Source organism: Malurus melanocephalus, unplaced genomic scaffold (assembly GCF_030028575.1).
Source record: "Malurus melanocephalus ecotype Western Australia unplaced genomic scaffold, MMel_1.1 scaffold_597, whole genome shotgun sequence".
NCBI lineage: Eukaryota > Metazoa > Chordata > Aves > Passeriformes > Maluridae > Malurus > Malurus melanocephalus.
In genome coordinates, this window is record NW_026623829.1 from 217,950 (window position 1) to 240,789 (window position 22,840).

Sequence of the window (22,840 nt, forward strand, 5' to 3'; positions counted from 1 at the left end):
TGATCTCTTCAGACGTTTGCGGGAAAAAAAAGAACTTTGGTTTCTTGTAGTACTCCATTTCTTAAAGGCATTTGCTAGATGATGATGTCAGAACGAGAAGAAGAAGCGCTGCCTTTCCTTGTGCTGCTAGCACAGTAATTACCTGCGATCGCAGCTTTAAATAACTCTCCGGTCCTCCTCGCTGGAGGACGGCTGCTGACAAACGCGGCTCGCTGCTGGGTCCCGCTGCCGATTCACTCTTTGCTTTGGGTTTGATGAATCTCAGTAGGAGGAAGTTCAGATCCCCTCTGGGTTTAGAAACTACAGCACTTCAGTCCCCAGTCCAGCTAAAAAGACGGCTAAAACGGCAGTTTTTATCCCGGTTGTGAAGTGCTGAGCGATCGGAAGCAGTGCTGGGCTGTCCCCAGCCTGCGGAGGGGTGTGGGCAGCCCAAGCCACCGATGTGGCCGCGCTCTTTAACCCACAGAGCCTGGCGAGCGCGCRTTGTGGGAGGGTGACGGAGACGGGGAAACTGCAATAGTTCCGGCAAAAATGAGTCAYGAGAAGGCAGCCTGTTTTATTCAATTCCAAAAATGTTCTCAGCCGCTCAGATTTGATTTATAACCACCATTTTGCAGTGGTCTACTTTGTTTCTGATCTAGAGAGTGAGGTTTCTGATGGTTCCAATGGTGCATTTTGTTTGAGACACAGACAGGATTTGTTGGCCCGTGGGTTTGCCTGAACACAAACCAACGCTGTATTGTAATATAAAGCCTGGCATTATCAGATCAATGCAAATACTATTTTTAATTATGCCCAAAGTGCTGACTGTTTAGGTATAGCTGTTTACTGTTTAGGTATAGCCTCCTGTATGTTCCTGACAGCATTTCAAGTGTTTATGTCTTTCAGGGGTAATTTTTCCCTTTCTTGATACAAACAGATCATTCTGGTCCATGCAAATTAAAATCTGCTATTTTTTCCATAACCATATGTTTTGATCCCAAGAAAATAACACCTAATCAACAGCTTTAGTATCTAAAATTAGTATTGTCCTACTTGCTACTTTTTTTTTCCAATTCCATAAATCTTTCTTTCACCATATAAATACCTCATTACCCTAATGGAATTGATAATGTTTTGAAAGATATACCWGAGAAATCTTACGTTTTGGAAATTTACTCCTTCAGCTGTTCTGAATGAGACAAAAGACATTGTGCCCTTAGAGCATACCTTACAAGTGACACTGTTTCTAAGAAATATTTCCAGTAAATTCTTCACTTTAAAGATTTATTAGTTTAAAAGCTTAGTGCTCCAGGTTGCACACTGTCACTCACTCAGAGGTAGAGACATTTGACTGATGGTCAAATAAGATTTCAACACTGATTTTTTAAGGGGAAAARCTTGCATGTGTAAAACCCCCTAGATCCAAATGTGGAAACAGTGATGTGGAAGAGGAAAGAATACAGACTTGGAGACAGATTGACATCCTGTACCATTGAGCACCCATATTACAGCTGCAGGCCTCTTCAGAACATGGGATTCCTGTAGAAAGTGAATTATCCCACCTCTGGTATGGGTGCTTGCTTGCAAGTGCCCCTCTCTTGTGCTGACTCCTAGCAGAATCTCAGRGCTCCCACCCCAGGGTGTCCCACTGACAGCCTGTGGTTCTGTGCAGTGGATCCCCTCTCCTGGTGTGGCATCCAGCCCATGCTGAGGCCACATGCTCCAGCTGGGCTTGAGGATCTCTTGCTGAGTATCTCTGGTTCCAAGGGGTGGGCAGAGGACACGGGTGGTGGAAGCGCTGCAGCTTGCCCAAGAGTGGCAATGCAGCTGAAGGCTGTGACAGCCCTTTCATCCCTCCAACCCTCTGTCCCTGAGTGCACACTGCTGCCTTGCTTTCGTTGCCAAACCCCTTCCGACTTGTCCTCTCTAATCTCTTTGGGACACAGGTATTATCCTTTTAACTGTAGGGCACTTCTGCTCAGCGAGGGTGCTGTGCCAGCACGCTCTTCATGTGTGGCTTAACACTGGAGTCCTGATTATGGCACTGGCTTCTGGGAAGCTGCCATGTGACAAACTGCACACAAACAAGGAGAGCTGTTCCCAGCTAGCCGTGGAAGACAGGCAATTCCTCACTAGGGCTGTGATGCCAAACCTGTGCCAGGCAGCACAGCTGGGGTGTTAAGGATTGCCAGGAAGARTTACTTGGGAATAGTCTGGAGAGCAAAACTATTTTGCAAAATGTATTTGGCAAATAGTTAGGGATAACCACACCTTTGAGAAAATGAGGTTGTCTGTACACAATAACACAACCAGCAAAAGAGGAGTGATTTATCAGATTTATTATCCACTCTGAATTGTTCACTGATATCTAGCCAAGGGGCAGATACCACARAGGTTTATTAGTCAGTATATCAGTGCTGGGACTGGCACCCAGTACTGAGGGATCATACAGTCTGTGGAGAACAAGTGGGAGATAATTAAATACATAAATTCTGGTCTCCAGAGACCGTGAAAGTAGTGCTGTTGGCTTGCAGGGCTTTCTTGTTGGCCAACTGATGGTAAAACTCAGGCAGCTGACAAAAGCTGAAACCAAACCTACTTGGAAGCTTGTCCCAAGCTGTTCAAGATGTAGATTGCTGGTAAGTCCACCGATACTGTTCAGGGATAATTTCCCCTTCAGATTCCCTGGACCTGAAGAATCTCTGCTGAAGTTGTAGAGCAGAAGTGTTTAACCTGTGATTTCTCAGATACACAAGTATCTGTGAATGGTAACTAGGAAAATGAAGCGTACCTCTTGTCATTAAATTTGAAGTTACTAAAAAGATACCTGCATCTCAACAGAGACACTTGAAGTGGTATGATTAGAAAGGGCTGAAAATCACTCTCTGCAGCATTTATTAACAGGATCTTCGACTTTGTTCTTGTCTTTTCAAGTATTTCCTTATTGCTTAGAGGCAAGAAACAAAGTGCCTTTGAACCCAAGTTGTTATCTGTAAAAGAGTTRGGATAGTCTTACTTCCCCAAGGGGCTGACTGAATAAAGGCTCTAAAGACTTTTTATACCTCAATAATGTGRGGATAGAAGATCAAAATCTAAACCAGGCAGCTATCTAACGCAGATACTCTGTTTCCTTGATGGTAAAAAAAAAAAAAATTCTAGATCAGAACTAAAACCTGCATTTCACTTATCTAATGGAATCATGGTAGACCAACCTGTCTCCTGGAGTGACCTGGAAATGYGGAAGTTTGTGTGTAGAATGTATGGAATGGGGAAAGATTTGTAATTAAGAGTTCCTCAGTTACTCTTTTTACTTTCAAATGACTTGAAGATTGAAATAAAAAAATTAAAATGCTGTGATCAGATCTATTGATTATCATTCCCTAGAAGGRAAGATGGCCCCAGGACCTGTTCTGCATTACTTGTATGCTATGATTCCATTTGGATGTAAAACTATTTTTTAATTTCACTCCYTTTTTTAAGGAAATGGCTTTTTAGACCTGTGAATTATATATTTTCCCCAGCAGTCTTAGAAAACAAAAAKATATTCCACTTGTATTGGTTCTCTCTAAAGTCTGAAATGAATCTTTAAAGAAATGGCTGAAAAAAGTCAGGCATTTTTTTGAGAGTTAGCCTGCACAGAGCATGTCTCTGYTTTTCAGTTTTTGGTAACAAAGACAATATTGTCAGGTGTGATCCTGTTGTGGCAGAATGCCTTGCATTGGCCATAGGCTTTGTATGGATTGTTTTGTAAGGGAGAGGACGTGGTTATGGTATGGATGAGTGCTATATTTACTCAGAATGTTGGCATTCCTTGGTTGAAGGGGATGCTTGTGATGAGGATACGGATGTGTTTATTCCAAAAAACCCTATTCATACTCCAGCTCCTTAATTAGGACAAACAATTGCTGACTGTCATARACATTCACTGCCAATAACACAGAAGAGGGCTGTGTTGGGAGATGGCCAAGGTGATAGGATTTATGTTTTGAGCCTCTAAAAGACTATGCTGGAGCTAACTAAGCCTTTTATTTGAAACCTTGAGAGCTTCTACACCCATTTGGGCAGTTTAACTGGGCTCTGYGTGGTTGCAGCTGCTGTCCTGGAGGCTTTCAGAAAGGCTGGTAAGACTGGATTCAAAATTCCCAGGAGCTCCTCCTGGAGTAGACCAAGAATATTCAACTTTGGAAAGACACGGGTCAGTGCTCTGTGCCTCTGTGGTCTGTGCCAGCTCCTGACCTCTGCTCCAATATGAAGCAGACACTCAGAGCTCCCAGAGCTCTGCGCCTCCTCAGAGGTCTCTTTATGGCATCTAGGRAAGCTGAAAAATTACTAAATTATCCCCAGATACAATTCCCAGAACCAAAATTGCTTCCACACTCATACATTTGTCWAAAATTTGATACAGTTCAGTGGGTTTTTTTAAAACTTTTTTTTTTCCACATTCAATCCCAGAACCAAATGAAAACAGTTATGAAAAGTTTGAAGTATTTCAATAATTGGAAAACAGTCTCCCTAATGGTGAGTGGTTTGAATTTTCCTGGAGCATTTTTGTAAGAACTGGCTTCTGGAAACTAGTCAAGTAGTATGTGAATATAAGAATCCAAGACATATTGAAACCATTTAAAAGCCTGTGTTTTATAAATGTAGGGTTCAAAAGAATGTGTAAAATGGGAGTGGTTGTAAGAAACGTTTTARGAGATTTAATTTTTTTTTGAAAAGAWCAAAAAACCCAAACCCCAGTATGAYTGGCAGAGAGAAAAYAGTATGTTAGGACACATTGCGAAATAATAGGATAATCCTAAGAAAAAGACACTGTGCTTGCAAAATAATTTTAAAAGCTCTCCGTAGTGTATTGCAAATATTAAATAAGTAAATCTTGCATTGTCCCAGAAGAGTTATTGGATGCACTAGGAAGGCTCCTGCAGCGGCTATACTTAAAGGAGAACTGCTCAGAGATATTTGGCCCTGCAAGTGCCRTGTGGGTCACATGAGGGATGACCTGTGCCTGTCTCCATCAGAGTCTGCTGTGGAAACTCATACATGGCCATGCAGCGGCTTCAAGATCTATAATGCAGAGCAGTCAGCTAWTTCCTTCATCTGCTCTTTCAGCAGGATGGCTCCAAGACCACTGTTGGAACAAAGCTGCCTCTTCAGCCCAGCCCAACACAAATGGATTTAAATGCATTTTAAAAGCAAAACCCAGCTTGCTGTTGCTTTGGATCTCATTAATTCATATTGGGGTATGCAGCCTGTGGGCAAGCTGGGCATACAGTGTATGTGCCCCCAGCATCCTTCAGGCTGCCCCTTCTCCTCCAGGATTTTGGGAAGTGGTGGTAGGCTGCAGTTCTCTGACTTGCCTCCTTGCTAAATGGTTTTGTGCCTGGATGAGAGAGCGGGAGAGGAGTGATGCTGACTTGCACAGGCGTGTCCTGTGTCAGGTGTTCACCTTTTCCTCTTCCAAAGGTGCAGGTACCCCGTGCGTGTAACTGAGCCTTGGATAAACCAGTGCAAGCCCTGCTGTGCTGTAGGTGTGCAGTGGGTCTGGCAGCTCAGCTGGGCAAGGGCTGGGGCATTGGCCCTCTSTGGCACTGAAACACATATGCCCACCCTGACACTGCCAGGTGGTGTTTTGGGGGTCATGGAGGCTGATTCACAGAAGGTAGGAAGACTAGTGTTGTGGGAAAGGTTCAGCTACAGATTTCTGCATGTCTTACATCTTCCTGTTCATAAAATGTGCTTTTTATAATCTGTGAATGTACTGCAGGAGCTGTGCTGGGTCAGTTCAACACCCTCATCTACGCTTCTTCATTACCTATACCAAGAAACTATTACTGTATTTGGGCAAATAAAACTTGGTTTTGCTCAGCATCTCATTATCTATGCCAGAATTTCTTGTATGCAGTTGTTGCCCTCATTTAGTAACATATATACAGGTGGAGGGTGCTTTCTAAAGTGTAAATGTGCTTTCCACAGTACGAATTAATGCACTGATTCAAATGGCATTAAATGAAAAGCAGTTTTGAACAGCTGGATGCATTTGAAAGCAACCGAGAAAAAGAATTTTGTACAAATTACTCAGGGCATTGCACCAGTAATTAAGGGAAGACTTTTCCTGGCACAGTGGATCCCAAAGACTGAGCCTGGGATAGGGGTTTGTTGTACCATGGTACAGGTGCCCCTAATGGTCTGCTGCTGTTACAGGTTGGTGTGTGAATGATGGCTTTRCACAGCTGTACAGCTGAGGTCTGTTCCAGAGCTGCTATGTCTCCTTTGCCCTTTTTATACTGATCAGGGTCCAGGAGTATTGCTCAATCATGTAGTCCCAGTGATGCATCAGAAATGGGGTGCATGSTGTTGATTCATTAACTTTTATCCATGAATCATTAATCTCAGCTTCAGAAGAATTTGCAAAGGAGTTACACGTTTGCTGTATCTCARATAGTTGATAGTTCTTCCTCCCAAGCAGACAGTAAGTCAGAAATCATACTTTTACCTTGCCATTATCAATGACACTGTTAGTGCCTGGGAAGGGTTCCAGAACAAAAGTCTGGCACAGTTGCTGATTGCTTCAGCCAGCATCTGGCTGCCCTGCATGGAGGGAGGACAGGAGGTCTCAAAAGGCAGCCCAAGTCCACATCAGATATGGCAGGTTGTAACTGCTATGGAATCCATCTGTGCATTGAGTCCATGCTAGATTTAATCATCTTTGATACAGGAATTGCTTGGTCAAAATCAGTCAATGATGTTATGYCTGTGGTTGGAGTAGCAAAGTGTTTCTCTTCCTTTGCAAGCTGGTGATCTTAATATTGAAATAACATTTTTGTGGTTTCTTGTGTTGACTGCTTATGAGGATTGAGGGATGGGAGGGGCTGTGTAATTGTGAGTTTTTGACAGAAATTCCTTGTGCTCAGAGGAGAGCAGCATGAGGGCAGAGTGTGAGTGGGGTTTTCTTCTGTTGGATGACAGTAGCTTTTCCACTGCTTCTTAATCATGCTAGGTTGCCCTCAACGTTTTCTAAAAATCAGGACTGGGATAACTTTKGTTCAGTATTGGCTACTCCATAACTGGAGTACTGAAGCCAAGTTTAAGTATGATATGGATGCTGCCAGGAATAGAATCCTCTCAGAACTGAATGCTACTTCTCGTCAGTGTCTATTCAGCAAATGCACTGTGAGTTTTGTTTCACAATAGCATAACTGGAATTACCACAGCTCATACTTGAGCATTCAGAAACTTCGTTTGCCTAGAAATGTATGTATGTAACAAGGAGAGTTTGAGGGGACAGTCCCTCTACAACTGTCAGATATAATGAGAAATGTTAATGTGAAAAGGAGTTGATTATTCAGCTGCAATGAGATGTGTGCTCTTTTCTGAGAATTGGATTATTGGAGTTYAGAAATGTCAGTTCTGAACCAGTCATAGCTGGAGAAGGACACAGCTATCGAGCARTCYTCCGAGAATAACATTACTCCATTARCTGGCTTCATCTTTAGGACTCTTRTGATRTAAGTCAATAATTTTGGCTTTAATTATATATCCTGTCATCATTTTTATATTTGAGAGAGGGAGTAGCTGCCCCATGCCRCACCAGCCTCATTAAATCCAGTACATCCTGTTTTAATTTTTAAATCTTTACAAGGTGGGGTCACTCTTTTTAAAACTTCTCTCAAGTTCTGAGAGCTACAGCCTTAGATGCTTTCCTGTCTGACAGGTCTCATTTAGGGAGGAATTCCCYCTTTCATGCAAATGCAGCTCCGCTGATCTGATGGAGGCATGGAGGTCAGACCCATCCTCTGCTTTAGCTGTCCCCATGGGTAGTGTAGTAGCTGCTCTGCAGGTGCAGTTCTTTCATTCTGTCTGGGACCTGTTGAACAGAAAGCCTGCTGACGGCTGGGAAGCAACAATTCAGACTGTTGTGAATGCTGGCATCTTGTTTCCTCTGGCCTTATGTGGAAGAAAATGTCCTGGGAGCTGCTKGGAGGTACCTCTAATATTGCATGAATCCTCAAGGAAAGGAACATCAGCAGGATGGTGGTGAGCTTTCTGCTTGTGAGCAGAAGGATGGCTCTCCCTTGGAAAGGGAGCTGCTGAGAGCTGTGGTGGGTACAAAACACCATTGGTCCAGCTTCACCAGGAGCTGTGCTCTGCCTCTCACATCCAGCACTTCCTTCCACATGAATCGTTTCATGGAAACTGTGAGGCTGCTGTGGAACTGAATTCTGCACAACGAACATGGGCTGAGTAATTAAGTCTCAAACTTTGTGCTGAAAAAATCTTTCATTGATGAATAACAAAGAGGAAGAATATTTTATTTTCCATGAGACACTGGCTGCTTGGCTGGCAGTAGTTGTAGGATGTGATCCAAACCCATTGAATGTCAGTGTCTCTCGTTCTGTTCACTTCAGTGGAGCTGACCTACAGGGCGCTTTGTTACGGCTCATCCTTGTTAGTCAAGTTTAGTCTGGCAGTCCTAGGGGTGAGCCTAGGATGGCTCTCCTCTATTGTACAGGCACAAAGGAGGCTGGCTAGGCAGTGGGGACCTTGTGCTCTAAACAGAGACATCAGCAGAGCAATCAACCATCACACCTTCCTGCTGGATGGGAATGAGCAGCAAGGGAGAGGGAGAGGAAAGCTTGGARCCTGGTGTGGAGTAAAAGAGATGGCAAAACAAGACATCCACTGGTATTGATATTCCCCTGTGAAGGCTCATTTGTGGTTTGTCTTGGAAGTTGCTGGCCAATTCCCGTTGTTTGTGTGTCCCACACTCACTGCCTGTGCATTCAGGTAACCTCTGCATGGTCTCAGCAGAAGTTAACTGAGGGCCTAAGCATCTGATCCTGCTCTCAGCTTTGAAGGGTTTATACACCTCTAAGTTAAGCATGTGCCACRTACTTTGTTAGTCTGGTGTCAGGTGGTCAGCAGATGAGCCCAGAAGGGAGAGTTTTATACTGACATGGCTCTGAGAAGAAACAGATTGTGTTTATGTTTGGTGGCTAATCTGGAATACACCACAAACACCAAATTAATCTCATTTAAAAGCTTTGAACTAAATCTGTTTACTGTAATGGAGCCTCCCATAGTTCTACACCTTCTTTTTGTTTCCTGGAATATTTTCATTTGGGAAAGCTGCAGTGTGAACGTGTTCTCTGTGCTCAATTGAACAGTGATGCCACTGCAGTTTTTGGTATTGTTCAAGAGGAAAGCCACAACATCATTATCTTCTCTCCCTTGCTCCTTTAGATTGCCTTTCATTCCTGTTYAGGTCTTACCCAAAACCTGCTTACCTCCCTGTTTCCTGTCCTTGCAGCTTCTTCAAATGCCATGACTCAGCAGCTACAGGATGAATTTGACAGTAGCGTGGAGAATGCAGAAGCTTGGATGAAGGCCATCCAAGAGAGACTGAGGGTCAATGACAACACCAAAGGACCTCGATCTGCCCTAGAAGCCAGACTGAGAGAGACTGAGGTAAGGGAAGGGCAATGAAATTTGGAGGATTGGCTCTCACTGCTGCCATTGTTCCAGCAGTGGTTGCTGTGAGCTCGGGAGTTTTCTATAAGGAAATTGTCAGCTGCCCCTGCTTGTTGGAGCATTGTGCCTGTGTGGATGAGCTCACATCAATATTCTTCCTAATTTTTCCATCTGCAAAATGTTTACAAATGTAGAAAAAGGGGATGGCAATTTGATACCACAGGCTTCCAGACTGAGCTTTTCAGATTCATTTGGACCACTAGCAGCAGGCTTGGCARGTTAAAATGTTTACACTCTCCTCAACTGGAGCAATTTGGTTGCTGCTTGCAATTACCACAGTAATTTGCAGACAACCAGCATATATTGTAAGGGAATCAGATCACATTAATGTTCCATCTCATGCAGGACTCTGGCGCTGATAAAGATTGCAGTTTCCTGGAAATGGGCTGTTTTAGAGTAATTCCTTTTCCATAAACCCTGATGATAAGAGGGTTTACAGATCACATTTATGATCTACTTAATGAAAGGTGAAAGTTTTCATTTTTTCCTGGTTTTACCTTATCTGTTGTATAACTCTTCCACAGAGATCCTGTTGCAGATTGTGCCTGCTCTCTTACAGTGATTTCACATTCATTAACTTCAGTTTCATTAGATGTTATCTGTATCTTGTAATCTCAGAGAAGGAAACACTCCAGTTTGTCCCATATGTACCATTTATGATTAGAGGGAGTGGTGATATATCTATGACTAACATTAAAACTATTTTTATACTTTTAGTACCTTTAATTCCAAGTAATCTGTTCTTTAATTTAAATGGCAAAGTCTTTCCCRTTATCATTTACCCCAAAGTCTCTCTTTTTGTGTGTCTGATTATATCTGACYGGCCTCTTCTGAAGTTTAACAAAAAAAGTTGCAGGCTTACATGGATGATGAGGTATCTTACAGTGAGGTCTTCAGCCTTTTTCTTTAGCTGTGGTTTATTGGAAGATGGATCTTGCCTCTGGTATAATATAGTGATAGTTCATGGAGTGATAGATGGTGGCTAGAGTTGTGTGTCAGTCATAAAAATCTGAAGCATTTCATCTTGGTCTATAGTTCTATTTTTTGACCTTAAATTATTTTCACCCTTTCMTTTTGTCTGGGAAACTATGATGTGTACAGTCTCAAAAAACAGGCAAAAACCACAGGAACTTGAGTAGAAGAGAGTTAGTTTGGCAAAGAGGGATAACAAGTTATAAGGTCTAGAGGTTTGTGGTGATGTGATATGGTCTGAACTGAAGTGTGTTGACTTCTGTGGGCTTTAGAGGATATTTGTAAAATGCAAAAATTCATGTTAAGAGATTCTTTCAACTCATGCTTTGGAAATCCATCATTCTAAAGATTAACAAGTGTCTGTTCTCTCTTCCTGTGTGTACCTTAACCACCTGCTGCTCCTTCATCCTGCCTTCTTTCTGGGCCTGGCTTCTGTCTCCAGCTTGGATATCCTTGTGATGTGCTCTCTGCTTCACCTATTGGCTGTTTTCCAATCCACTGATCGATTTTCAGTTCCTTTTTTRCACCTGACCTGCCAGTATTTTTTTCATGCTTCCTTCCTGTGGTTTCTTTTCTGTTAATTTGTTAATGAAAATGTCAGCCAATGGTAGAAATCATGTAAACAGCAGATTGGAAAAAAAAAATAAAAATTACTGAGCAGCCACTGCTTTCTCTCCAACTGTTGTTTGCTTTTAGTTGCTGGAAAAATATCAGGCTTAGAATGCAGCTTTACTCTTGAACTGTTCCCGTTGGATGATAGCCGTGGCTTGTATTTTCTTGCTTTGCCCTGCCCTTTGCCCTACTTTGCCTGGATTCTGTCAATCACACTTTCATWGTAAATAATTTCTCCAAACACCTGTTTGTACATCACGTGCAGGTATGCTGCCTACATGCCAAAAGAACGGGCTTTTCCCAGCCTTTTACTTGTCTCACCTTTGCAATAACTGACATGGTGKTTTTTTTTTAACAAATCCCATAGGCCTAATTTTACTAAAAGTAATTGCTGATTTTGAACATTGTGGTATTTTCATTGTAGAAGGCTTCTTCTTCAAACTCAAAAGCCTGTAGTTTACCAGGAGTTTATGGAAGAYCAGCAAGAAAAGCTAATTTGATAGTGTCAGAAGTTTTGGATAAAGTAWTGTTGAAAGCTCCCCAATCCAAATTGGGGGTATAATTAATCTGTTATATTGTACAGAACTTGTGCTGATTTTTCCATCTCTGTGTACTGAAACTCAACTTTCATTTCCTGGCATTCCTGTTTGTGTAAGACACACATTTTCACCAATTCATAAGTTAGCAATTTAGGGTCAAAGCAAAATTTGGTAGCAGGCAGAAAATTCCACTAGTTAATTTCTCTTGGCTTCTTTTCTAAGCCAGCCTTTATTTGCAGTAGGAAGCCTTTTTAATATGCTTCTTGATTTCTCACAGTAGAGCTTAAAATTGAGAGGTTGCAGTGTACCCTGTGGAGGTTGCTTCTCTGTGCTTTGGCAGATGGGGGAGAACAGTTGGCCAGTGGCAACACCGTGCTATGACTTTTTAACAGCAATGGAAACGCAGCCACAGGCATTTCACAGAGGATGYTCTATGAAACTTTAAAGTTTTTCTGCTGCTGTGTGGTTTTCAATTAAATTCAGTCCTTTAGAATGTTTAAGTGTAAATGTGTCTGAAGAAAAGTTTGAGCTCTCCTTTTAGGAGAAACCTTGCAGCAGGGAGTTAGTTGGGAAGGGTTAATTGTGTTATGTAGAAACATTTCCATCCCGTGGCAGTGTCAGGTTAATGATCCTTGAGTTCATGATTCCTGGGTGAAAACAAAGTTTACATTCCATCAATTATGCTTGTTTTCTTTCTGTGCTTTCAGTAKAATTTGTTTTTCTCATAGAAAATACGTGCGCTGGAACCAGAAGGCAGTTTGAAAATGGACTTGATTCTGGTGAAGGCAGATGCTGCTCTTCGCAGCATYGGTGAGGATAAGAAGCACGAGGTACTCTCTAAACTGAAAGACATTAAAGCCTTGTGGGAAGAGACAGCCATATACATTACTCACTGTCACAGGTAAGACAAACACACTCTTGGGTGTGCTGAGGCAGTTGTTTCCTCCWGTGCTTTCATAAAGTGCTTCCTGTCTCTCTCTGCTGCCTGTACTGTAGATAGCAATCCTTGCTAATCCCAGTCCCATGAGCATTTTGGGGACTGTGTGGGTAGAGAGGGTCAGTGAGACCTCAGTGCTCTGCCTTCACAACCCAGCCTACCCACCTCATGGTCTGGAATGATGASTTTGGTCAGGCACAGGGACCTCATACAGAATATTTCCTCCCCAAAGYGGAGGGGACTTGGGAAGTGAGTCCAGACCCTGTGAAGTCAGAGCAACTTAAAATCGCTGAGAACCTTGTGSACTGCATGGAAGGCCCTTTGAGACTGTTGATCTCCACTGCTCCCATCATTTCATCTAACTCCTCTCTCTTGCTCTCTCAACAGCCGCATCGAGTGGGTCTGGCTGCATTGGAGYGAGTACCTGAAAGCCCAAGATGAGTTTTACATGTGGATTCACAATATGAGGCTGACCTTGGAGCCCGACATTGAGTTGCAGCTTGGCTTAAAGGAGAAGCAGTGGCAGCTGAGCCACGCCCAGGTTTTGCAGAATGACGTCCTGAATCAGTCAGTCCTGCTGGAAAGGCTGCTGGAGGAAGCTGCTTCCTTATTCAGCAGGATAGGTGACCCCAGTGTTGATGAGGATGCTCAGAAAAAAATGAGGGTGGAATATGAAGGAATCAGACAAGAAGCTCAGGTACACTTACAAAGATGTTCAAATTTTTCCAGTGTATGGTATTGTTTACTACTTACTGCTTGAGTGATGGACTTACCTGGTAGGATTAGAAAAGGAAACAGAGCTGAGGACCCCTGTTCTTTCAGTCAATGGACTGTTTGAAACAACTGTTAAGTCCCAAGATGAGTTGTTAATTGGGATGCTCTTACACTGTGCTTTATAATGTGTTGTTCTAAATAACTGCAGGCTGCTAGCTGACATCTAGGCAGTATTGCTTGAGATCATCTCTATAAAGTGTAAATTGTTCCTCATCTTTCAGCACGTGAATGATTCTTATATAAACAGATGCAGAGTGTCCATTCCAGGAGCCAGGCAGCATTACCTGCACACAGCCTTCTTGGAGGAAGTAGCATTAGGTGAGACCCGAGCTGCCCACCCTGCCTGCAGAGCTGGGAAACATGGATGTGGCAGTCAGCTCTGGCCCAGCATTTTGCTCAGTCACTATTTCCACTATCTGAAAGGTTTTCATGCACACAGAGATACCAATTCTTGCCCAATACTAATCTTCCACCTTGAACAGTTGTTAGATAGGCTGGTGTAAGACATCCTACTTCCTCTTTCACTACCAGTGGTTTCCTTTGACCCTATTTCTGAGTAAAGATTTCAAAAAAGGCTCATACTCTTCACTTGTAAAACTCGGGTAAAGACAGGAGTTGACCATGTTGTATGGCTGAGGGGCAGGCATCTGCAGGTGGGCAGAAGAATTCAATTTCTTACTAAGTCACTAGAAATACTCAAAGGGATATTTTAAACATATATATAGACATATATATTTTTGTCTCATAGTTGCTTCYAGGAGCTTCATAGGCTGGAATTATCTGGTGCAAATACTAATTATTTTCATTACATTGGTTCTGCTGTCTGCCTCTGTTATAATGCTGCCTGCTATTAATTCTTACACAGTCCAGACCCAGAGGCTGACAGTGATGTGTGCTTTCCCTCCCTGGGTGCCTGGTACCTCCCTGGTACAAAGTTAACTTCCAGTCCTGGTGGAGAAACAGCAATGTTGGGATGCTTGTGCCATTGCCCTATTTGCTCAATAGGCTCTTTTTCTCTTTTGAAGTAAAATATCCCAAGCCCCAAAAGCAACAAAACCCCCTAAGCTGGCATCTTTTGTGAGCATGTAGTTCAGATMTGTTTTTAGCCACAAAGATACAACTGCTGCTAATGTTTCTCCAAAAACTAGAGTATGCTTGGAAATTCTGTAGCTGCAGCTGCCACATGCCGCCAGAAGACTTGAACCTCAACACTGATTATTTGTTTTTAAAGGTAGCTCTCTTGGTTACAAGACAACTGGATATACAAATAAGGAAGTTCCTGGAAATTCAGATGTTAGACTAGATTGCCATTTAAAATTATCATTCACTCCCTCCTTACCAAAATTTGTCTGTGGTTTTGAAGTGGGAGACAGTCATTAGTTATTTTAATAAAGCTGTTCTTTCAAACAAGTAGTTTGAATATTCAAAGCCAGGATATGACCTCTCTGAGACTGGTTTACATAGGTGATTTCTCTGACTTGGATATRTGCTGGTGTAAATGAGATCAGGAAGTGGCTCATACTGCTTAGACAGAATATGTCTTTGTGTTTCCAGCCAACTGAGACACTAGAAAAAGCTTTTCTTTGGCATTGGTTGAAAATACCACATTTCATAGAAGGATGGAGAGAATCCAGCTAAGAAATCCCTCTTTAAGGAGGTATGGAACAAAGAAGGGAGTTGGGAAGCCTTGGGTTTTGCAGCTGAAGTAAATGAGGAGTTTATTATCTARTGCCAAGGTTACAGGCACCCTGGGAACTGCGTTGGAAAGTATAACACTAGTTAGGGAWACCTGCCACCTCTTCCAGCAGGCGGGAGGAATGAATGAAAGAGACACAGGAGTTGTAAKGGGAGTGCTCTGCTCCTCACATGGTGAGAGGCCAGACCAAATGCGACTTACAGATGCCAGCTGAATGCCTGAGCAGAGGCTCGCTGGTGTTTGTAGATCACACTTGTGTCTGAAGAGCATTTTTAGATCCTGAGCAGTTGTCCAGCTCTGTCAGAAGGCAGGCTCTTGGACAGTGTTTCTTAAATGGTTTGCCTGTGATATTGTTTCTCTGGTATGAGCAAAGGGTGGGAGGTTTTTTTTTTTTTACTTTCTTAATGCTAACATGTGTCTTTAACATTCCCAGATTTTAAAAGCACATAATTTTCTTTTAATTACATCGACAGGAATATTTTTAGATGTGGTAGCTGTTTCCTGTGTGCTTTCCTTTGCCCAAGAGATTAAAAATATGCAGAGGTAGATGGTTGTGTGTTTTAGCAGAAATGATGATTGAAGATGGTGAGAAAAGTTATTATATACAGTATGTTGATATTTAGGAAATATATTAAATACTTCTGAGCACAACAAATTAATTATAGTCCATGTTGTCTCTGTTAACTGAAACCCAGGTACTTACAGTAAGTTTCACACCATCCTCCTTCCCAACTTGGCTCATTGTCTGTGAGAGCAAAGGGTGCTTTCAAGGATGCTGCAAGCACTAAATGGATTGCACAAGGAATGACTTTTTTTTTAATCTAATGTAACCATAGTATACGTCAATTGCTCTCAATGCCTACTGGAGAAGGGCAAGAAAAAATCAGTCTGGTTTTGCAGAAAATAATACTTAGATTGGATATTATACTGGTGAAACAACAGAGCAGGTAATTTGTGTCAAAATCAAACAGGCCTAAACTTGGGCTGGCAAACAAGGCTGGTCTGAGCAAATGCGACTCTGACTTGTGAGGAGTGCCAGACTGGATCTGCAGGGAGCAACTCATGATGTGCAGGCCCCTGTAAATTCAGGGATTGTCATTTATAGGGTGCACAGGGAGTAACTTGGAAGATGCAGCCTGCTTTCCTTTGGCTTGAGTTTGCTTCCAGAGTCTGTGATACCACCACAGAATAATTTGTGACTCTCTAAGTATGAAAGTACCTGAACTATACAATTGAAGGTGATGGTCATTTTCCCTGCAGTCTATTTAAATAATGAAAAATTTAAAACAATTTTCATGCCTCTAGTGCATTCTCTTTTATTTTCATTTTGAGAGATAAGGAAAGTGTGCTCGTCTTTATTTTTAACCTGCAAGAGGAATGTAACTGCTTGTCTCTCAAAGTGATAACCAGAAACAAACTTCTGTTTCTTCTTTTTCTAATGAGAGAGTAGGAAGGTTTGGAAAGCCAGAAATTCATCTGACATGGCCTTGCAGTTTGTGTGCTTGAGACATTGAGAGCCTGTACTACAGTTCAGACAGGAACAAGCCTTTGTGTACTTTTGTGTTTGGCTTCTCGAGGTGAACTTTGCATTCCTGTGGAGGCCAAGTGTTATCGGGGCTCATAAAAAGGGGAACTTGTTTAGAAAAGGGAGTCTTGTTTATAAATTCTGGGTTACAGTGGAAAGGAAAAAGAGCCAGATAAGCACTGTCCTCACCACTTCTGATGTCTCTTGTTACAGAACAGAGTGAAACTGCTGGAAACGATAACCAAGGAACATGAGCAGTACAGTGCTAATGTCAAACAGTTTCAGTCGTGGCTGAATGGTGTCACAGAGAGATTAAACTGCTGCGTTGGAGAAGCAACCAAGTCTTCAGCAGAGGACAAGCTAAAGGCACTGAAGGTCCTTGAACAATATTATTTTGACAAGGAGTTAGGATTGTTTATTTTTTGTCCCTGTATGTGTTACTCAAACCATACCCGGGTGTATTTGAGAAATTAATTGCACATACAAAATAGATGATTTTAGCATGGGCTAGGGCAGAAGAGTTGTATGAGGTCCTGAAACTGTTAGTACATGTGGTTCTTCTAGCATGAGTCACAAACTCGTCTAGTTTGTTTTTCTTAAAGCCTGATCTTCATTATGTGATTCTTCAAGAATCTTGTTTAAATAAATCAGATTTGGTGAACGTCATCCAGATAGACCCTGAAGGTTCACAGTTTCTGAGAGTTTAGAGCTGGTGATGAAAATACCAGTTTTGAGAACAATAGCCTTTATTTTAGTGCCACTGCTTTAAATGTTTAGTTTAAAATCCCTGAGATACAGCTATTGATATATCTCTGGTGCCTGTAGCTCCTGTTTTCTTTGTCAGGGATCTCAGGTGATAAGCATTAATGAAAACCAATATTCTTCAGAATCAATGGCAATTAGTATTATTCAAAAGGTAGTCAAATGACTAATTCTGGCTTCCGATCACTTGAAAAAAGACGTATTTTGAAATAAGAAGTGAAAACCAAAATACATACAACCTGGAGAGGTGGTCTTTTTTCCTACTGCTTTCAGCTTTTCCCCCAGCTTCCCATTCCTGCAGATAGTCTTTATTTAACKTCTTTTTGCAGGAAATTACCAAAGACATTAGGAGTGGTGGAAGGAAATGGAAGCACCTTGAAAATCAGTGTGCAGAGGTGATTCACAATACCTCTCCACTTGGAGCTGCAAGATTGAAGGATGAGCTTGAAGAGCTAAGAAAAGCCTTGGAGAAGWTGAAACTGCTAAGTAGCGAGGAGGAGGAGAGATTGCTCAAGATCCAAGAGTCAGAAAGTGCCTACGAGTCCCAAGCCCGACAGTTGGAAGTAGACATCCAGAAGCTGAGTAAAGATCTACAGAGACTAGAAAATGACCTGGACCCTGGAGAGGGGGAAAAGACTGAAGATGAGTTTGTTACTCTGTGGAGAAAATGCAATGTAAGTTGTTACCTTTTGTGTGGATGATCAAATGCAGCCCTAGACTGATCATGCACAGTGACATCCAACAGATGTCTGTCCCATTGGTTAAAGATGATAAGGAAAGAGTATTGGTGAGTGTGAAACAGACTGAGACAAATGTGAGTGCCAACAATGGAATCAGCTGCCCCAACCTTCATTTTACACTGCACAGAAGGAGCACGGTTGGATGATGTGCTGGAGTTTGTGCCTAGAGTTCAAAGGAACCATATGCAAAAAGAGCACAGTATAGAACAAACAACACAATTTGCTCCACGTAAAAAGAAGCAGGAAATTAATGTCTCACTATATATAAATACACAGATACAACTGCATACACACACACAAGTACACATACTTTTGAGGTGTTTGGTAAGACCATTGCTATATTATGTCCTTCAACCTCTGTAAGATGGCTACCTCTCTCCCTTTACTAGCAGACTATCATCACTACTAAGAAGTCCGAAGATTGTAGCAGTCAAGTGTCTACACCAAAATCAATCTGCTGCAAAAAATGAGTGTAAAAATTGGTCACACATAACGTAGATAAGAATCTTTAGCACTCATTTCCTCTCGAGGGCTGGTTTTGCATTTATTGTCTGTTCTCAAAATGCCTTTCACTGCTGTTTGTATGTCTAGAACTGTGCAGGACTAACTGGAAAAAGTATATGCAAAAGGGATCAAAAAAATTTAGACTGGTTCAATCCAGCTGTATTTGCATAGGTTTTAGTTGTTTTTGTTTCYCTGAGTCACCCTAGAATTAACATTYTCTGTATGTGAGTCTCTGAGAAAGATGTGTTCATGCAAACAGATGCTGTTGASTGCTTCAGAAATGCAGCTCGTGTTATATACTGCAATCAGTGAACTGAAACTGGGCCTGTTTGTGATTCACTCTGTTCAAACAGTGAACCCTGCAGATCAGATGCAGAGGCTGGACAGAGTGAGAGGAGGAGAAAGAGCCTGCTGGAACAAAGCTGTTCCTGAGAATGTTTTCTGTCTTAGCAGACCATGTTCCTTTTAACCAGRATAAAAACCACTGAAAGAGGATTTGTGCATACCCTGAGATGCAGCTTTACTTCTTCATTTCATGTGCCAGACTCTACAYAGGGCATGATCTGTTCATTGTTTTTATAATTAAGGCCACAAGAGCAGCTCTGGCTGCTGAAGAGTCAAAGATAGAGAGGCTGAAGGCTCAGCTCAAGGAACTGCTACGGTTTTCCCAAGATGTGCAGCCATACGCTGAGAGTGTTGTCTCTGCAATACACCAGTATCAAAGGTACTGGGAAGTCTGATTATGGTGGGCTGGTGGGGGGAATCTTCTCTCAGACATTGAAGGGATTGTCAGGGGCCTAAGAAAAAAGTGATATGCCATCCAGTTGTAGATGATGGGTAGAAAAAAAAAAAAAAAAGCTTTTGCTAATTACATCCACCTTCATGTTTCAGTAAAGCTGTAATTTTAGCCATTTGCTAGGAGCTGGAGGCTCCTGGTCATTTTCAAGCAATGATCTTGCATCATTAATGTTGTGTATGGTTTGAAGAAAATTAGTTTGTTGGCAGCCAATTTGATCTTGTTAGCATTTTATAATAATAATTTATGTACTTGCCTTTCCTTTCGTGCCAACAACTAGAAAATCAGGACAGGAGCTGTGGTAGTAAACGGTTCAGAAGAATTACGGCCCTCCCTTGCTGAGTTTTTTGCAGTGACTCACCAGCCTTTGCAATTATTTGGCAGAGTTTATTCCCCTTCTCCTGGCAGCTTATATGCATGTTCCTGTTTTCAACTTGCCTTGGGTTGGAAACTCTGAAAGTTTAGCCTCTCCCCAGACTTCAGTGTTTCCGTTTCCAGGCTGCCTGGAATCAGGAAGTAAAGAAGCTGCAGGAAAATTTGCAAACTAGAAGAAAGGATCATTTTTTTAAGGGAAAAAAGAAGGTCAGTTCTTTTCCTGTATCCCGGCTTATTTCCCTCTGTGCTCAGCATGCTGTCCTGCTCTAAGGGTTATAGGTCATTGTGGGAAAGGATTTCAGTTTTAAAACTAGCAAGTAAACAATGTTGAAAGAGGAGCCGAGAAGCCAGGGGACTGGCTCTGGGTAGAAAATGGCAGCTCCTCCTTTGCCAGTTTCTCTCCAAAGCTTCTTTGGGAAGTCTGGCAGCTTCAGCCTGAGCCTGGCAGTGGCAGCAGAGCAAATGGCAGAGGACGTGTAAAGTCAGAAATTTCTATTTGCGGAGCCTTTGGCCTCTGCAGCCTTGCCTTTGTTTAGCTCTGTCATGGCCCAACGACACCGGTAAGATTGTTGCTTCTGTTTTTATAGAAAGGCAGTATTGATCSTGATTGGTATTGCTCTCACCTACCTGTCTTGTGAGTTTGCAAGCTGCTGTTCCCCTATGAACACTAAGTTTGGGCTGCAGTTTTCCATATTGGGCAAGATTCTGCTAACTGGGAGATCAGGAAAGCTGAAAAAAACAGGAGGCAGCTGCATGGGGTGTGCCACTGCTGGGCCTTGTCACTTGGCTGTGTTTTGGATAAGCCTTTAAGAGAAGCCTGGCATTGGAAAGACTTCTTCATGTAATTTTTTTAAGAAACAAAACCCAGTTTTTCAGTCAACTGCAGTTACATTCKAGACACGCTTGGCTTGTTCCTCCCATCAGCCAGTGAGACTGCTCGGATATTATGATTTGTTAAATCACACTGGTGACAGCAGCCGAGAAAGATCACATACCAGGGGAGACTACTGGCTACTAGAAAAGCAAAGTAGTTCCTGATACACAGTTGCACAAAAGACAAATGTGTCCTACGGCATCTAAATAAAGTTTTGTCAGATATCTGTGACTGACAGAGCAGCTGTTGATAAGCAGCACCAGGMTCAGCCAATGAAACAGACTGAAGCTTTTGTGTTGTATATGGTTTACACCCGAGTATTGTGTTAATTCATGCCTTGATGAATAGGATGTTTGGGCTTGGATTTCTTTATAATCCGTCTCTTGGTTGTCACTTTATCCTTACAGTGTTAGAGGCAAGACTTCTAAAATGAGCACTGATACAGAAACCCAGCTGAGGAGATTCTTCCAAAATCCCCTGCAGAGTTTTGAGCAGTGGAAGCCATCAGTCCAGATGCTCCTGGAGACTCCAGAGCCAGAGCTGGCTCACATTGAGGTACCAAAGCTGTCACTAATCYGGAAATGTGCATTTGGCCAAGCCTGCATACAGCTGCCAGGCAGCAGCAGCAGCTGGAAGGTGCTGCCAGTGTGGCAGGAAAGCCCACAGTTGGATGGAGGTCTTTACTAAGCTCTAGCTGTAGCACATCATTTTACTTTCTGCTCTCTGTTTGGTTAACTGGAGTTGTCAGCTGAGTAGGCTGCATTGAAGTGTTAGATATCTTCAGCAATCATGATAATATTGTTTAGCATTAGCCCAGATCTCCCTAGATGGGACTGTGGACTCCGTTAAAGAATTGTGTAGTAATGCAGACATGGGATTAAAATGCACAATTTATGCATGTGCCCAGTAAGGTGTGTTTATTACTTTGTCCCCACTGTGACCTCCAGAATAAATTTGTCTGTGAACAAGGATGAAATTTACCCTCGGGATGAGCATTCAAGCTGTACTTTCTGTTGGTTGTTTAGGCCTCTGCTCTGCACAGACAACTCTTTCCATAGTACAGCTTATCTCTTATTTCTGTTCACAAAATGGATGCAGCCCTGGTGCCTCTAACATTGTCAGGACGACTTTTCCTTTAACTGGGCACTGTCCAGGTACCTTCTGTTACCCCTTGTTGGCCCAGCATGTTGTTTTTACCTTTGTCTTACTGCTTTGGTTTTGTGACATGTGTGAGAATAATATAGTTATATGATTATTTTTTGGCATGATTTCACTGGAAGAACTTTTCTCCTTTAGGCTGCTCTAGCTGAAAGTTCCCAGTTCAAAGAGAAGTTGATGACATTGCAGCTAAAGAAAGATTTGCTAAACAACATCCTAGGTGAGGAAAAAGCAGAGTCTTTCCTTCAAGAAGTAGCTGAAGCTTCAAAGGAGAGAGAAATTCTACACAAAAGTCTGCTGCAAAGAAAGAGCAAACTCCAGGTGAACTACAAAACCTATATACTGTCTTTGCCTGTGATAAAGACAAAGATTAAGTCTTTACTACRCCAGTTTTAAGCATATAAATTCAGTACTAATTCCTATTTCTATGCTGATCATGCTTTCAAATAAATTTGTGGTCTGTTGCAGTAGTGTAGCTCTGTGTTTGTTCTGAATATGAAGCGAATACTGACAAAAGATAATGCCAAGGGATATATGTTGAATGCTGGATTTGTTTTCTTATTTCTCYATCTAGAATTTGATATTGCAGCATAAGAACTTTGATGCTGGTTTTGCACCTTTGCAGAAGAAATTATCTGCCATCAAAGCCAAATTAGATCTAGAGAAGGAACCACGGCCTGACCTCTTGGGTAAAAAGACACAACTCCAGAGACTCCAGGTACATTACAGTATTGTTTGGCAATGTTATCCTCAGCTAATTGTGATCTAGTTGATTCATATTTTATTAGCAGTGGGAATTCAGTACCTTTCCCACTGACTGTGTTAGATAATTTCATTAGGTCCAGTTTATAGCATAAGTGAATGAAATTAAAGCAATGCAGATGAAGCCCTGGCAAACTGAGCTCAAGGGAAGGAAGAAGCAGCTGGAAGCTGTTGGTGRTACACCCTCTTGAGTTAGTTTTACTGCTAAAGAAAATGGATCCTGACACTTCCCACTGGGCRTGAAACTGCATAAAATAACCTGAGCCAATCTAACTTCCTCCAAGAGTTCCCATTGTTCCTTTTG

The 22,840-nt window shown here is 42.2% G+C and overlaps 1 protein-coding gene across 6 annotated transcripts in view; it reads left to right on the top strand.

Annotated features, from left to right (window-relative positions):
* SYNE3 (spectrin repeat containing nuclear envelope family member 3) overlaps positions 1 to 22,840 on the top strand; it is a 63,677-nt gene that overhangs the window by 12,243 nt on the left and 28,594 nt on the right. For all 6 annotated transcript variants that reach the window (XM_057382978.1, XM_057382975.1, XM_057382977.1 and 3 more), the window contains 9 exons: positions 9,290 to 9,447; positions 12,362 to 12,534; positions 12,958 to 13,267; positions 16,779 to 16,940; positions 17,657 to 18,001; positions 19,159 to 19,295; positions 21,024 to 21,171; positions 21,913 to 22,095; positions 22,349 to 22,492. In XM_057382978.1, coding sequence (XP_057238961.1) covers positions 9,304 to 9,447; positions 12,362 to 12,534; positions 12,958 to 13,267; positions 16,779 to 16,940; positions 17,657 to 18,001; positions 19,159 to 19,295; positions 21,024 to 21,171; positions 21,913 to 22,095; positions 22,349 to 22,492 — 1,746 coding nt within the window. In that variant the 5' untranslated portion in view covers positions 9,290 to 9,303. The remainder of the gene's footprint in view (positions 1 to 9,289; positions 9,448 to 12,361; positions 12,535 to 12,957; positions 13,268 to 16,778; positions 16,941 to 17,656; positions 18,002 to 19,158; positions 19,296 to 21,023; positions 21,172 to 21,912; positions 22,096 to 22,348; positions 22,493 to 22,840) is intronic.